Source organism: Mauremys reevesii, linkage group 8 (assembly GCF_016161935.1).
Source record: "Mauremys reevesii isolate NIE-2019 linkage group 8, ASM1616193v1, whole genome shotgun sequence".
Lineage (NCBI taxonomy): Eukaryota > Metazoa > Chordata > Testudines > Geoemydidae > Mauremys > Mauremys reevesii.
The window spans coordinates 29,945,536-29,963,325 of NC_052630.1; the positions used below are offsets into that span (position 1 = coordinate 29,945,536).

General features: G+C 43.8%; 1 protein-coding gene across 6 annotated transcripts in view; it reads left to right on the forward strand.

The window, feature by feature from the left end:
* Window positions 1-17,790, forward strand: part of DOCK2 (dedicator of cytokinesis 2) — a 509,152-nt gene that overhangs the window by 210,649 nt on the left and 280,713 nt on the right. For all 6 annotated transcript variants that reach the window (XM_039483819.1, XM_039483820.1, XM_039483824.1 and 3 more), the window contains one exon: window positions 13,961-14,056. In XM_039483819.1, coding sequence (XP_039339753.1) covers window positions 13,961-14,056 — 96 coding nt within the window. The remainder of the gene's footprint in view (window positions 1-13,960; window positions 14,057-17,790) is intronic.

The following is a 17,790-nucleotide window of genomic DNA, read 5'->3' on the forward strand; positions in this document are numbered from 1 at the left end:
TGAAAAGAAAACCGTCTCTGCAGATTTCATGAAGTAACATTGAACACTTTCTAAGAAAGTAAGAGATATTTCTCAGGCCTGATACGGGTGGTTATGCAGCCGATGCTCTTAAAAGATAGTAATTTTGCACACCTTCACTGGAGTGTTAAAAAGCTGCTCAGCAATCAGAAAACTCAGAGATGACATTTCCAGCGACTGGGTGGGAGGTGTTGTTCCATAGCCAAGTAATAACACACACTGGTGGATAAGCAAAGTGTGTTGATAAAAACTAGAGTTTGGAAGATCCTTAGAATCTGCATTGTGAGTTATTTATTTTATTTCATTTAACTTATGCTCTGGGTTAATGTTAGATGTCTTAGCTCAGTGGTTATTTTCCTTTTCAGCTGATATAAATGAGCATTGCAAGGAATAGGGGCTTTTTCAGCTTAATTAATTTTTTTTTTACTCCAAGTTGCCTCCCTGATCCTTTACTAATACACGCTTTAGTAACTTGACCTAGCAGCACATCTTACCATGGAAAATTATATGTCACAGTCTAGTAAGTCACAGTGTACAAGGATAACTATTTTTTCTTCAACAGTAAATACACACTACAGTTAAAAAAAACCCAGTGCTAAATCTCAGCACTCTCCCTTTATATGGCAATATCAAATGTTGTGCGCGTCAAGGCAAGACCGATGGGGCTAAGGGTAAATAATTGAGTTTAGGCATCAGTGAGCAGGCAGAAGATGTTGGAGGATGTTCAGAGAAGGAAAATACCTACAGCAGGGGTTCTCAAACTTCATTGCACCGCGACCCCCTTCTGACAACAAAAATTATTACATGACCCCAGGAAGGGGGACAAAAGCTTGAGCCCTGCTGCCCCAAGCGGGGAGGCCAAAGCTGAAGCCTAAGCCCCACCATCCTGAGCAGGGGGCCAAAGCCCATGGGCTTCAACCCTGCTGCCCAGGGCTGATGTTTGGGCTTCGGCCCTGGGCCCCAGTAAGTCTAATGCCAGCCCTGGCAACCCCATTAAAACAGGGTCACAACCTACAGTTTGAGAACCAATGATCTACAGAAAGGATTGAAAAAGAAGATCGCACTTGGGTATAAATACCACAGCGTTCATCAGGAGCATGATCTGGAGGTATATGAAAAATTTGCCATGAGGCTAGATTATCAAAAGCTAATTATCTCCTGGAATTTAGGTCTGACATTAAAATAATGCTAGTAATTATGCAAAGTGTTGAAGTAAAAGAAATAAATAGGATGCCTTCCATTGAAACAAAGGAGCTGCTGAAAACAGTAGCATCTGTAGCTGGCAGATGTTTTCATTACAAGGCTGACAAACAGATCTCTGCATATATTCTCACTACTATTGTAACCTGTATGTATGTTACCAAGTGCGAGCCACATTTATCAAGAGCAGAAGAGCACCATCTAAATTCTGAGTGTGACAATAAGAGCAACTCTTTTGAGTTTTCTAATAAATATATGTATTGAGTTTTTGATTTATAATATGAAAAGCTTATCACAATTATTTTAATAATTGTACTTCAGGTCTGGAGCAAAACAATTATTCTCACTTTAGTACAATTTACTTTGTCATTTAGACATATTTAGCACAATTTCAATATTATGTAATAAGTTTTCTTTCAGATATGCATACGTATACATTTTCTGCTCTACTTCCATATCACAGGAAGTGTCATGCTTTGATGTCATTATCAGTCATTGTAGAACATGTGATGAACTTAAATAGTAGTTCCACACCCAAAAAACCCTACATTAAGAGAACATCATTAAAGTTTCAGAGGCAAGCCCCAAAAGCTAGGAAATGCCAGAATTAAGGTTGCCTGTGCAACCTTAATTTAGCCCCCTTGTGCATGTCTGTTATGGTAGTCTTTAGTAGGGATGCCAACAGTACCTTATTTCTTCATCTCTGTACAGCAAGATTGGGAGTTGCTGAGTGCTGCAAAAAAGCAACAAGAAATATCCTGGAGAATGTAGGGTTATTAATTATTATTATTATTTATTGATTGATAATATCAGGAGGAGGAATGGAGTGGGGTGTTAAGAAAACTGTTCCTTATTTTTGGCAAACCTAGTCTTTGGTTCCATGATTGCATACTGTTTTTCCAAGACCTCTGCCTCCTTTAATGTACAGGATAGATCAGCTCTGGGATGAATCTGGGTCTGTAGTGAAGGAAGTTATTGTCTCTATTACCTCTGACTCATTTGTTGCTGAAATTGGATGGCAGGGGATTGCAGGATGAAAAAGAATAGTCTCATGGTTAAGGCAGTTGAATGCTGGCCTGGAGTACTGGATTCTATTCCTGCTTCTGCCACAGAGTTTGTATGTGATGCTAGGTTAGTTACTGAAACCAGACTTTTAACAGGAGTCACCAGTTGTGTGTTCCACAGTTTCTGGGTGCCTGTCTTGAGACCCTGGGGTCTGGTTTTCAGAAGTGCTAAGCACAATTGAAGCTGAAGTCCATGTGTGCTGTGCTTTAACCATATAAAGTGCTATATAATGATAAATATCTGAAAAATCAGGTACCAGGCATTTCAAATTGGGCACTTAATCTTAGTGGCTACCTATGAACTTGTTCTCTCTATGTGTCAGTCACTCACCTGTAAAATAGGGATAGTACCACCATCTCATCTCACAAGGGTATTGTGAAAATGAATTCATTATTGTCTGTGAAGCACTCACTATTGTATCTGGTGACAGTCCTAGAACAGCCCATGAGGAACGTGTTAATTCCCTCCGCACAGCAGGGTTTGAATACTGAGCACTAAATAAGTCCTGTGGCCACACGGGGAGCAATGAGAATAAAACAATATTGAACAGCTGCTCATTTGGTGAGCAGCATCTTGAGGCAGGGGATCCTGTGGAAGAAATAGTATAAGTTCTGACATTTCCTAACTTGTAAGGGTTTGACTTTGCAAACTTTTCCACCATATATGAGTGTATGCTGACTGAATACAGGCCATTGCAAACTTCTACACTGCACTCTGCTGCAATGTTTCAAACTTTATTTCTAGCACCCCTAGTTTTGGATATTATTAAAGCGGAGGTATAGATATAATCCTACTATAGCAAATGGATGGATAATGGATCATGGTAGTGGATAATGGTAGGTGAAATTTTTCAGATGAATAGTTGATTCACCCCAAAATGCAGTTTCGGTCGACCTGCTGCTGTTCATGCATCTGTCGAATAGTTTTGAGAGTTGGAGGACTCCCATATAATTTTTAGTCCAATGATTGAGAGAGACCTGTGCCAGAATATCCCATAGCCTCCCACTTCCAAGGTCAGTGCTCTGCCTGATATTTTAAAAGTTAGAAGAGAGTCTGCCACCAGCCAGAAAAGTCCATTTTGAGTCTGTTTGTTAAAACCAAAATGGATGTCGTTCTGGTCACTGAATTTTTTTGCAATTTTCAGATTCAGTGTAGGTTGAACTGCTTCCCTCTCCCTGCTCCCCGAACTGCCAGAGAACTGAAAAATAAACATCTACCACTACTAAATTGAGACCACTAATCCCATTGCATTCACGATGAGGATTGACACATGCTCAAACTAGAAGAGATCTTGTCTTCCAAACTGCAAGTCTAAGCAAATACTTCTCAAATACCTCACTTACTCACAAACAGTTGTCCAGGCTGTTCAGCAAATACTTACAACAATTATATTTATAGATGCCAAGATCAGTTTGTGAACAAACTGGGTAAATTTGCCTTAATTTTATACCCAATGAATAACCTTCTCCAGGCCTAATAAAATGAGTGGGAATATAAGTCATTAATTATATAGTAACTCAATAATGGGGGAACTGTGTGTATGGATGTTGGAACCCTAGCAGCATGTTCAATAATTTGAACTCTTAGAGGGATAGACTGAGTCCATAAATAATGTTTAGTAGCATATAGAAACTAGAGGTATGGATTTAATACATATAATGAAATATTTGAGAGGATAACTTTCATTCTAGCAATATGCCTGAGGTGCTGAAAAAATGGGCAGATTCAGTAACTGCAAGGGTATGACCATCAGATGATAGTTAAGAATCTGTGATCCATCCCAAGGTTCTGAAATTTATTAGCATAGCATAGGGAGGAAGGGTACTTGGTATGTTAATCTTGAGATAGTAAAAACAACTCAGTGCATCCTGTTAATCCAATAAAAAACTATTCCATTTTATTAGAGTTGTGTTTCAAACAGTTCATTACTTTTTAGGCTTCCAAAACTAACCAAAATGGTAACGATAGAAAAAACGAAGACAGCTACTTATACTTTGTGTATATAATTTGCATACCAATAAAAATTAATGACTTTTTATAAATGAAACCCTGAAGAGCATTATAAATATTGGAGTTGATAAGCCAACAATTGGAATACACATCTGGTAACTCTGCTCTTGTAGAGGTGGCAGGCATATTGATGAACAAGTGACATGGAGTTAAGAACATAACGGCCATATTGGGTCATACCAGTGGTCCATCTAGTTCAGTATCCTGTCTTCAGACAGTGGCCAATGCCAGATGCTTCAGAGAGAATGAACAGACGATTCTTGACTGATTCATCCCTTGTCATCTACTCCCAGCTTCTGGCAGTCAGAGGCTAGGGATACCCAGAGCATGGGATTGCATCCCTGACCATCTTAGCTAATACCCATTGATGGACCTATCTTCCATGAACTTATCTAATTCTTTTTTGAACCCTGTTATAGTTTTGGCCTTCACAACATCCCCTGGCAACAAATTCCACAGATTGACTGTGCATTGTGTGAAGAATTTCTTCCTTATGTTTGTGTTAAACCTGCAGCCCATTAATTTCATTGGGTGACCTCTGGTTCCTGTGTTATGTAATGGGATAAATAACACTTCCTTATTCACTTTCTTTACACCATTCATGATTTTATAGACTTCTATCATATCTTCCCTCAGTGGTGTCTTTTCCAAGTTGAAAAGTCCCAGTCTTTTTAGTCTCTCCTTGTATGGAACCTGTTCCATACCCCTAATCATTTTTGTTGCCTTCCTCTGTACCTTTTCCATTTCCAATATAACTTTATTGAGATGTAAAAGCAGCAAAGAGTCCTGTGGCACCTTATAGACTAACAGACGTATTGGAGCATGAGCTTTCATGGGTGAATACCCACTTTGTCAGAGGCATGCATCTGACGAAGTGGGTATTCACCCATGAAAGCTCATGCTCCAATACGTTTGTTAGTCTATAAGGTGCCACAGGACTCTTTGCTGCTTTTACAGATCCAGACTAACATGCCTACCCCTCTGATTTATTGAGATGGGGTGACCAGAACTGCATGCAGTATTCAAGGTCTGGGCATACCATGGATTTATATACTGGCAGTAGGATATTTTCTGTCTTATTTTCTATCCCTTTCCTAATAGTTCCTAACATTCTGTTATCTTTTTGACTGCCACTGCACATTGAGCAGATGTTTTCAGAGAACTATAGATGATGATTCCAAGATCTGTTTCTCAAATGGTGACACCTAATTTGGATTCCATAATTTTGTATGTATAGTTAGGATTATGTTTTCCAATGTGCATTACTTTGCATTTATCAACATTGAATTTCATCTGCCATTTTGTTGCCCAGTCACTCAGTTTTGTGAGACTCCTGTAACTCCTCACAGTCTGCTTTGGACTTAACTATCTTCAATAATTTTGTATCATCTGCACATTTTTCCACTTCGCTGTCAACCCCATTTTCCAGACAACCTATGAATTTGTTGAATAGCACTGGTCCCAGTACAGATCCCGGGGGGCAGAGGGAGGCAGGAGAGGGGCATGTCATTCTCCTGGTCATCACAAACCCAATTATCTATATTTCTAATGATAAAATCTCACATTACCATTACCTGTCTCTTCCTAATAACTGGAATTCCCTCCCCTGGAGAGAGATCCTCAGCACGAGATGATACCATGACATCATCTAGAAGGAGGGTCCCAATTATGGGATTGTTTCCCTCCACTCCACTTGGTTGTTCTTCTTCCCCAAGACTTTCATCCTCCTTGATAGCACAGAGAATGTCAGACTGGGGTTGGGCTGCTCTACTGTGTGTGGGAAAGTCTCATCTATGTACCTCTCCATCTCCCTTACCACCTCCAGTTCAGCCATTCTGGTCTCCAGAGCCCGTACTCTCTTTCTGAGGGCCATGAACTCCTTGCTGTGAAAGCACACACATGCCATCTGCCCACGAGGTGGGTAATCTACATGTTGCATTCAGTGCAATAAACTAGATAGCCCTCACTCTGCTGCTGGACTTCTGCCTGCATTCTTTCTATTCCTGCAGTTTTTTTTCTTGGGTGTTTTTTGTTTTGATTTTTTTGGGAGGGTGTGTTATTTTGGGGGGGGATGTTTATTGGCCTATGTGTAGAGAATATTAATGAGATGTATCTGGCTCTCAGACTCCCCCTCTAAACTCCTGTGCAAAACAACCCTGTTAGCTGCTCCTGTCCATTAGCTCCTCTGGTAGCTTAGGAGCAAGCTGTTTTTAAACCCCTATTCTCCCTGAATAGCCCTGTCCCCTGGTTAATGGTCCTTAAAGGGAATAGGGGTCAAAGCCTCGTTAAGAAGCTCTCAGCCCTTGCCTAAAAGGCCAGTAGGCGCAGCATATTTCTTTCCTCTTCTCCCTCCCCCACCCCCACAAACAAACAGACCAACTATATACTTCAGTCAAGCAGCAAGCACACAACCAACCAACAAACTCACCCCAAGGTCACATAGTCACTCCTCCTTCACCTGGAGAATTATCTTGCAAAACTCCCGTTATCTGCTCCTGTGCACAGTCGTTCAATAGTTCAGTCAATGGCTTAAAATAAAGCTTCAGGTTTGTTTTTCATGTACTAAATATTGCCACAGAGTCTGGTTTATTCCCCAGCCTATAACCAATCTCCTGGGAGTGACCCTTTTAATACGCTGTGTCCCAAGGACCCACACAGTTCCACAGGGACAGGACCATGGCCTCTGCAACTCTGAGACTGGGCCTTCGGCACGAGCGATCCTTGTCTGTCTCAGTGCCCCCTTGCAGCAAATCCTGCCAAGCCAGAGTCCTGCAAAAGGCTTATATTGTGCCCCCTCAGGGTACAATGTTCTGAGTGAATATTTACAGAAATACAGGCAGCCTTTTCAAAACAATATAACCATTTATTAGTCACCTGGAGTATGGAAGGTTAGGTTAGCATAGAGAGGCAGAAGTTAAGCCATGACCCATCCTGGTGAAACCAGTGCCGTGATGAGCCAGCCCAGCTATGATGATGGACTCCATCTCTGGCTCCCTCTCTTGTCCTTTTATTCATCCATTCAGAGTTTCTGTGTCCCTCCAAAAGGGCCGCCTTTCTTTCCAGTCACCTTTACACCTTGTTCTCCAGCTCAGGTCACAAGACCTGTCTACTGGGGTTTCCTGCTCTTAGGGTATGTCTACACTACAAGAGTAGTTCGATTCTACTTAACTCGAATTTGTGGAATCGACCTTACGAAGTCGAATTTGTGTATCCACACTAAGGACACTAATTCGACTTTGTGAATCCACACTAATGGGGCAAGCATCGACATTGGAAGCAGTGCACTGTGGGCAGCTATCCCACAGTTCCCGCAGTCCCCGCTGCCCATTGGAATGCTGTGTAGAGCCCCCAATGCCTGCTGGGGGAAAAAATGTGTCGAGGGTGGTCTTGGGTAACTGTCGTCATTCAACCGTCACTCCCGCCGGCGGGCAATCAGTTCGCGCACTTTTCTGGTGAGTGACAGCACGGACGCCACAGCACTGCGAGCATGGAGCCCGCTGCGATTATCGCTGCACTTATGGCCGTTGTCAACTCCTCGCACCTTATCGTCCACCTCTTCCACAGTCAGCTGCTGAGAAATCGGGCGAGGAGGCTCCGGCAGCACGGTGAGGACATGAAGTGTCAGAGTGGCACAGACCTCTCAGAAAGCATGGGATCCCGCGCCGTGGAGATCATGGTGGCAATAGGTCATGTTCATGCTGTGGAATGGCGATTCTGGGCCCGGGAAACAAGCACGGACTGGTGGGACCGCATAGTACTGCAGGTCTGGGATGAATCACAGTGGCTGCGAAACTTTCGCATGCGTAAGGGCACTTTCCTTGAACTGTGTGACTTGTTGTCCCCTGCCCTGAAGCGCAAGGACACCCGGATGCGAGCAGCCCTGACTGTGCAGAAGCGAGTGGCCATAGCCCTCTGGAAACTTGCAACGCCAGACAGCTACCGGTCAGTAGCGAACCACTTTGGCGTGGGCAAATCTACCGTGGGGGTTGCTGTGATGCAAGTAGCCCACGCAATCGTCGAGCTACTGCTCTCTAAGGTAGTGACCCTGGGAAACGTCCAGGTCATCATAGATGGCTTCGCCGCGATGGGATTCCCAAACTGCGGTGGGGCTATAGATGGAACTCACATCCCTATCCTGGGACCTGCCCACCAGGCCAGCCAGTATATTAACCAAAAGGCCTACTTTTCAATGGTGCTGCAAGCACTGGTGGACCATAGGGAACGTTTTACCAACATCAACGTCAGATGGCCGGGCAAGGTTCATGACGCGCGTGTTTTTAGGAACTCTGGTCTGTTTAAACGCCTGCAGGAAGGTACTTTCTTCCCGGACCACAAAATAACTGTTGGGGATGTGCAGATGCCTACAGTGATCCTCGGGGACGCAGCCTACCCGCTAATGCCCTGCCTCATGAAGCCCTATACAGGCGCCTTGGACAGTGACAAGGAACTCTTCAACTACCGGCTGAGCAAGTGCAGAATGGTGGTGGAGTGTGCTTTCGGACGTCTCAAGGGAAGATGGAGGAGCTTACTGACTCGTTCGGATCTCAGCGAAACCAATATCCCCATTGTTATTGCAGCTTGCTGTGTGCTCCACAATCTCTGTGAGAGCAAGGGGGAGACCTTTATGGCAGGATGGGAGGTTGAGACAAATCGCCTGGCTGCTGATTACGCTCAGCCAGACAGCCGTGCAATTAGAAGAGCCCAGCGGGAAGCGCTGTGCATCCGGGAGGCTTTGAAAGCTAGGTTCCTCAGCGAGCAGTGTGACCTGTGACTATTCAGTTTCTTTACAGAGAAGCTGAACCTGCCCCTGTTTCTTTACCCAGTTACTGTTGACTATCCTCTGCAGTTACATACCCCGTTCACCCCGTTTCCCCCCTTCCAACACACGTGTAAAAATAAAATCCATGTTTCATTGTTACTTAACAACGTTTTCTTTATTAATGACTTTGCGTTAAAGGGTTGAAACTGGGACGCAGACTGTGCTGGGTAGGGTGTGTAGTGATGTAAAGACCGCTTCTAAACTCGAGGAATGACAGGCTCCTGCTCCTAGAGCGGTCCGCAGTGCCGGACTGGTTGTTTCAACGGAGCCTGCCATCCCGCCTTTTTGGGACTCTGTGTGCGGGGGCTATGTGACCTTGCGGCGGGGGAGGACGGTTACAGATTCCCCTGCTGCGTGGCTCTGTGGTCCAGGACAAGGACCGCTGCATAAGATCTGTAACCGCCCTCCCCCGCTACAAAGTCACGTACCCCCCACCCACACAGAACATGGAAACCACCTCCCATACCGACCAGGGTACCTACTGACTGCACTGTGTGTGTGACCTGCTGCTGATCCTGCCCCCGTGTCTGTACCCTGGTAAAGGTGACTGTCCTATGCAATTACCAACCCCCTTCCCCCACCCCTTTCAAACACAGTCTTCTGTACAAAAACATGATGGAAACAGTAATTAACAGCAAAGTATTTTTGACAATCAACTAAATAGTTAGGGGATGAAACTGGGATTGGGGCTTGGGTGAGTAAGGAAGGGAAGGACTTCTCAAAATTTAGGGAATGAGAGCTTTTGGGTAATTGAGCACTCTGCTGGGGTGGAGTGACAGTTTTCACGGCCCCTGGTGCCCCTCCTTCTTGTTATTTTGGGTGAGGGGGATATGGGACTTTGTGGCGGGGGAGGGCGGTTGCAGATACACTGCAGGGGGGCTCTGTCGTCCTGCCTGAGGTCCTGCAGAACATCCACAAGGTGCCGGAGCGTGTCCGTTTGCTCCCTCATTAGTCCAAGCAGCGTTTGAGACGCCTGCTTGTCTTCCTCACGCCACCTCTCCTCCCGTTCACTGTGTGAGCGCTGGTACTGAGAGAAGTTCTCCCTCCACTGGCTCTGCTGGGCCGCCTCAGCTCGGGAGCAGCCCATAAGTTCAGCGAACATCTCGTCCCGTGTCTTTTTCTTTCGCCGCCTAATCTTTGCCAGCCTCTGTGAGGGGGATGCTGGGGCAGGTCGGGAGACAGTCGCAGCTGTGTGATGGGAAAAAGGGAGTGAATTCCTTGCAAAGATACATTTTTGCGAACAATGAACACAGTCTAGTCTGTCTCTGTGAACAAGACCATGCACAGCACCTATCTCATGCGCACTCAGGACAAGTTTGAACTTTCGGCCTTCACTTTCATTGCCTGGGGTCTTGCACTGGAGATCAGACAAGCGGTTCAGGACAGCAGAATCTGTGGAGCAGCCAGGCATGGTAAGCCATAGACTTTAGGCTGCTTAAAACTTAATGTATAGCAGTGCCCTCCTGCTGCAGGCAATCCAGAAAGCATAAACTCTGCCCCTGTTCCACCCCCTCGTGGCTGTCCCCGGGAAAGATCCCTGTATGCTGCCCCTCTGCAGCCTCCACCACGTGGCTGTAAACTGACGCTTATTGTTATGCAAAGGAAAAGTGAAGCATTCCCAATACTAACATTACACTAATTCCCCTAATTAAATGCAGGAGTCGCCGAGCGAGATCACCCTAAGGAGGGTCACTGAGGCAGATAGAGAGCGCGTGCTGCGTGAAAGCCAGCACAAACCAGGGGCCTATGCTGCCATGCTCGTGGAGGCAATGCTCCCAGCATACCTGATGACAGCCTGGCGCGGAAAAGTGTGCTACCACGGAGCACCCAATAAGGCAGCTCTCCCCAGGAACCTCATGCGTAGGCTTTTCGATTACCTCCAGGAGAGCTTCGTGGAGATCTCCCAAGAGGATTTCTGTTCTATCCCCATATACATTGACCTTCTTTTCACATAGTTAACATTCCTGTTCTTTCAAAAATAAATGTTTACATGTTTATAGCACTTACTGACTGATCCTTCCCCTGATTCAGGGTCCGGGTTAACGGCCGGGGAGGGTTGGTAGGGAATCTCCATGAGGGTGATGAAGAGATCCTGGCTGTCGGGGAAATCAGTGCTGTAAGCGCTGTCGCCTGCCTCGTCCTCCTCAAACCCTTCCTCATCTTCCCCGTCCGCGAACATCGCCGAGGAACTGCCCGTCGACACTATCCCATCGTCAGAGTCCACGGTCACTGGTGGGGCAGTGGTGGCAGACCCACCGAGAATGGCATGCAGTGCCTCGTAGAAGCGGCATGTCTGGGGCTGGGCTCCAGAGCGTCCGTTGGCCACTTTGATTTTTTGGTAGCCTTGTCTCAGGTCCTTGATTTTCACGCGGCACTGCGTTGTATCCCGGCTGTATCCTCTGTCTGCCATGGCTTTGGAGACCTTCTCGTAGGTCTTTGCATTCCGTTTTTTGGAGCGCAGCTCCGAAAGCAGACTCATCGCCCCACACAGCGATCAGATCCAAGACTTCCCGGTCAGTCCATGCTGGGGCCCTCTTTCTATTCTGAGATTGCATGGACTCCTCTGCTGGAGAGTTCTGCATCGCTGCCAGTGCTGCTGAGTTCGCCCCGATGTCCAAACAGGAAATGAGATTCAAACTGGCCAGACAGGAAAAGGAATTCAAATTTCCCTGGGCTTTTCCTGTGTGGCTGGTCAGAGCATCCGAGTTCGGACTTCTGTCCAGAGCGTCAACAGAGTGGTGCACTGTGGGATAGCTCCCGGAGCTACTAGCGTCGAATTCCATCCACACCTAGCCTAATTCGACATGGCCATGTCGAATTTAGTGCTACTCCCCTCGTCGGGGAGGAGTACAGAAATCGAACTAAAGAGCCCTCTAGGTCGAACTAATTAGCTTCCTGGTGTGGACGGGTGCACAGTTAAGTCGAATAAACGCTGCTAAATTCAACATAAACTCCTAGTGTAGACCAGGCCTTAGGTATGGAGTGTTCAGTCAGTGGGGCATCTATTTGTCATGCTGGACCCTCTGTTGATTTGGGTTGGCTTCAGATAGTTTTTTTTAACAGCTCTTCATTTCATCAGACAGCAAGGTGACCTAAGGGCAAACACCTCCTGTACTGTTCCAGTAGCAGTGTTATCCTTTTGCACCAATGGGTAGAAATGCAATGTACAGAGGGAAACTGAGGCATGCTAGGTTTCATAAAATATATTACAGAAAATTCCCATTGTGTCAAAAACATGAACTGAGGAATAACTTTATAGCAGCAAAATAATTCTAGTACAGCAGGATATTATGAGTTTGTAAAGTATAAAAAGCCACAAAATATATATTCAGTTAGTATTAAGTGACTAATAACTCAGAAAAATCAGTGAAATTAACATCAGAATCATATTGCCCTAAACTTTGTGATGTAAATATATTGAATTGTTTGAAAAGGAATTTTTTTTAAAAGTTTTGGAAAACATTTGTTTGAGAACTTGCCCAATTGTATTACATGCTGATTTCTTTTATTACAGGGTTATAAATCCTATACAAATAGGTTTTGTGATAAAAATACAGACAAACTTATTAGCTGTTGCTATGATTTGACTGTATTTCAGAAACAAAAACTTGCAAATGTCACTTGAGACTACTACCAACCATCTTCAATTTGTAAAATTCCAATGATTACCATGACAGATGTGAAGCTATGGAACATAGTAAAGAGTATGAATGAAGAACTGCAGACTTACAGCTCTGTTAAATGAAAAATAGGTCTGGCTCATGTACTGGGGAACTTCTCAGGATTACATAAGTCTGAAAAATCTGCTTATGTGGTCTGCTGGCAGGTGAAGCCAGTTGTACTGTCCAGGGCTGGCTCCAGCTTTTCTGCTGCCCCAAGCGGCAAAAAAAAAAAAAGAGTGGTGGCACTTCGGCGGGAGCTCCATTGCACTGCTTTTTCTGCGGCAGTTCGGCGGCGAGTCCTCCCTCTCTTCCTCTTCGGCGGCAATTCGGCAGCAGCTCAAAGAGGAAGAGAAGGAATAAGGGATCCACCACCGAATTCCCGCCAAAGACCCGGACGTGCCGCCTCGATACTGGACGGAATGCCGCCCCTTTGAATTGGCCTCCCCAAGCACCTGCTTCCTACGTTGGTGCCTGGAGCTGGCCCTGATACAGTCTTGAGTGAAAGACTTAAGATTTCATCTATGTGATTTCTGAAAGAGTTATGTTTTAAAAAACAAAACAAAACCCAAAGTATTCATAGAGACATGACAAAAAGTCTCTTGATTAACTAGCAGAGTAGGCTTAGTGAGGGATACATGCAGTAGCTTCCATATTATAATTTTTTTTAAAACCGCGTTTCTCAGCATAATGCTTAAGTGCCTTGTGAAGAAGGATTACCACCACAGTGGGTGGTGGTCTGGTTGTGAGATGCAAACCTGGAAACAAATATATTTTTCCTTCACTGTACAATTATTCCTTAGTCATAAAACTTTTTTTAAAAGCAAACTTGGTGGCTATTAGCATTTGTAACTGCTTGTGCCATAGTTCAGTTTTCTCCTGGACACATGTTCTCTGTTGCTAGGCCATTATGATAGTCTGATAACCAACCATATTGACTGGAACTAATGTGAGACTAGGGAGGGGTGTTGGCAAGAGAAGGCTCATATTCTGCTTGCCTTACTGAAATGAGTATTCCTTTTGAAATGAGTGGGATTGCTCATGTGAGCAAGGCAAGCAAGACTAGTCCAATACTTCACTCAAGGATGTCATTCAACTATTGAAAGTGTCAGTAGTTACTAACCAAATCTTTCTTCTGCTTTAAAAAATATTGAGTTCATGTAAATATTGGCTTCATCTTATTTTACAGGAGTCAACTTATCATCACATTCAAGAACTAATGGTACAACTACTACGCACAGTGAACAGGACTGTTATTTCAATGGGGCGAGATGACACCTTGATAGTGAGTAGTATTTTTAAATTATTTTTTTTAAAAAATACGTCTTCAGCATGCCTTAAAGATGGGTTTTCATGCAAACCCATTTTATTCCATTTTTTCTACTAATGCTGTATCTGTAATATTCATTCTTGGTGGTCTTTTGGCAAACTGGTTTTCAGGTTTCAAATACAGGGGCTAAATCATGTTCACCCTCGTATCACAAACGGGCTTGTTACAAACAGGATGAGCACAACCCTGAATATTGCCAGCAGGATTTGGGTGTTAGCCACTGTCCTGTTTATATGTTAACCCCTTCTGTGTTGAAGTGAGTTACTGAATGCCTGTATTTTAAGGAGAGAATCTACCTCGCAGAAAACAGTGTTTCGATTAATTTAAAATGAAAGTACCTGCTTAAAGTTGGTTGTCTGAATAGCTTATATAAAATGTTTTTACCTGCAGCCCCTTCAGCATTTCTTCTGCTGAGTTTCAGAGATCTCTTGCTTTTCAGAGCATTAGGACATTATCCTTCTTATCAGAAAGGAGGCGGAGAGGTGACTTGACTACAGTCTATAAATACCTTCACAGGAAGGAAACACTGGTTACTAAAGGGGTCTTTATCTAGCGGAGAAGGGCTAAGAAAAAACAGTGGCTGGAAACTGACCCCAGGCAAATTCAAATGAGTAACTAGGCATAATTCTTTAGCAGTGAGGGGTGATTAATCATAGAAACAAACTAGGAAGGGAAGTGTTGGACTCTGTCTCTTGATGTCTTCAAATCGAGATGGGGTGCTTTCTGGAAAATATGCTTCAGTCAAACACAAGTTATTAGGCTAAATACAGGGTTAAGTGGGTGAAATGTAATGGTCTGTGATATACAGAAAGTCAGACTTGATCTAAAAGTCTCTCTTGGTCTTAATCTGTATGAATCTATGGAACTAGCTGCTTTTTTGGCTCTGTGTCTGGAAGGAAGATGAAAAGTCCATCTTTTGTCAATGGCTCTTTACAGTGGGAACATCAATCTCTTGTCCCAATCTGGTGAACACTGCATGCAAAAGGCCATAGTCACTGGGAATGCTAACCTAAGTGCGGGAGATGCACAGCTCCAGGGCCTGGGAATGCTGTGGGGGCAGAGCCAATGGTTTTAGGCCAATGGTTTACTGCTGCTGATCTATGATTTAATTTAGGGACAGATTCTGTAGTGCTTTCTGTGTTTACTCTTATGGATAGTCCCATTGATTTGAATAGTACTACATGTAGGGAGTAAAAGTTGCAGAATCTGGCCCTGCATTTGTATGTTGTTTGTTGTTAGGCTGGGAAAGTGGCTGCATGGGTCACAAACTTTGTTGAGACTGATGGGTGTGAATGCACCCTTCACTTAATTTAGCTGTAAAGATGAATTAATCACAAGCTTCCACCTAAGACAAAAGGGGTATGTGAACCTACCCAGGTTTAGACTAGGGTTACCAGTGTAAGTGGGAGAATGGTCTCGCTATTGTGGGGAACTTTCCTGGCTTATACACTACCTCGGTGAAATGGGCTAGCGAAAGGATCTGACTCCTAGCTCCCACTTCCTTTACCCAGAGGCCTGCCTGACGTCAAGGGCTCCCCTTCCACTCTCCTGTGTGACAGAGTCCTTGTAACTACGACAAGGTTGGGGGTTGAGCCCCCCAGGTATTCTGGGCCCAGCCTTGTTGGTGTATAGCTCTGGAAGAAGCCTGGGAAGAAGTTTTCGGGTGGGATGCAGGCTGAAAGAGTGCTCTTGGTGCTGTGAGCAAATTAAGCTACTTTGAGACGCAGGACGTTGTAGATAAACAAAACTGCATCAAAGAAATACCTGATTACCGCCTATTTCTATCCCTTACTAGAACAACCTGCTAAACCCGAACTTTTGGGTAGCTGCTAGGGTCAAAAGGGGTAACATTATAACATGTATTTTCCATTAATCCCCAGCATTATAAATTCATACGCTCTTTTGAAAAGTATCTACATACCACTTACTTAAATGTGGAACTTCTCCTCCCAAGGCAGCAATGGCTTCTTTTATTTCCAGATGAAGTTCAAGGTGTTGGTTTTGATTTGTAAAGCTGAATGGTTTGCATCCAAGTTATAAGAGAGAGTTATTGAATTAGAATGCAAGGGATATTGAATTCTGCAGAGGGGTAATTGGCTAACAGTCCCTCAATTTGAACATTTTAGCACTAGAGGCAGTGTAGGTACAGTAGGAGTCCATCAGTTCCAGAAATCATTTCTCCATTGATCCATCAGAGTCCAAATATTTTACCTTTCAGCACTCCGTGTAAGTTTCAAATGTGCTGTCAGTTCTTTGTATGTATGAGTGTGTGAAAGAGATCCAGTAAGGAAGAAGTCAGAAGTGGTTTTAGATGGGGATCTAATGACTCTGAAAGTCAATTTCGGTTGCATATTGGAGGTTTGAAGGTTACTTGTATGTGCACGCAGAGGCCCTGGTTTTGAGCACATTATATATATATATAATCTGTAGATGAATATTGCTGAATTAGTTTTGAGTATGGTGAATGATCAAAAAAGAAATCTAAATCACAAATAGAAGCTAAATTGCAGCAGGCCTGTTAGGATGAGTACTACATCATGAAGACAGGGTTTGTTGCAGTCAGTTGAAAAGGTGTGTGGATAAGCAAGTACTTGTATTGTAATTTATGAGTAAGCTAGGCTTATTCATAAAAATTGCACTCAGTGTTAAGGTCCAAATCCGGATGCCTGCGTGCATCCCATTGTATTCAGAGGTACATTCAGAGGTACATTGTATTCAGAGGTACATGCCTTTCAGATGCACATGCACATGCATATTTGGCCTTAAGATATCCTCTATCAAAACAACATCCCACGTAAGAGATGTAAGGATTGACCTGTGTGACCAATAAAGAAGAACCTCTGTTTTCATTTAAAACAAAATAAAAACACCTTCCTTCCACCAAATCCCTAAATCAAAAACAAACAAGCCACCTAGACTTTGTCCTTGAAAAGATGGAAAATGTGGAGTGGTGCAGACTGCTCACTAGAGTCGACAGGGATGGAACACACTGCTTCCGCAATCCATCTAACTGCTATTAACCTAAGTACTTAAAAGACTAGAACTGGCAAAAGAAACCAGGGATTACAACGTAGAGATCACAGCCACTGTTTCTTTGGGCTGATGTATCAGAATTGTTTTAACGATTCTTGATGTGGCTAAACAATTTCTGGAAGTTCTGGCTACTGTAACTTTTAGAGGTGATCTGCATAAGTATGCCGGGTGGCTTTCTACAGAATGAGTAGATAATCTGAGGTCTACTATAAAAACTATGGTGCTTGAGACTCTAGAAATACAGATAGGATGCTGTGGGATGGCTGAAGTCATTTTTAGTTAGTGTTTTCTGTAGAAAATTTTAGTTTTGATGTTGGCTTGCAGCTGTCATTTGGACAGGTGTATGTTTCAAATTTAATTGAAGTTTCCTTCTGTTTGGAGAAAGCAGAAAAAAAGTAACCTCAAATAACTTATGAAATTCTGTAAGAAGGGAAAAAATCCACCATCTCATCTAAATTATTGCTGTTCTATGTAACGTACTACAACTATGGCACTTGAAATGATGCCTGATATGAACTGCTATGACAATTACTATAACAATGTCAACTTAGCTTAAATCTAGTAAACCTAAACTAAAAAATAAATTTGAAGTACATTTGATGCTGACTCCCTGTGCTGCTTTTTGGATTTAATATATTTGTCCTTTTTTAAGAGAG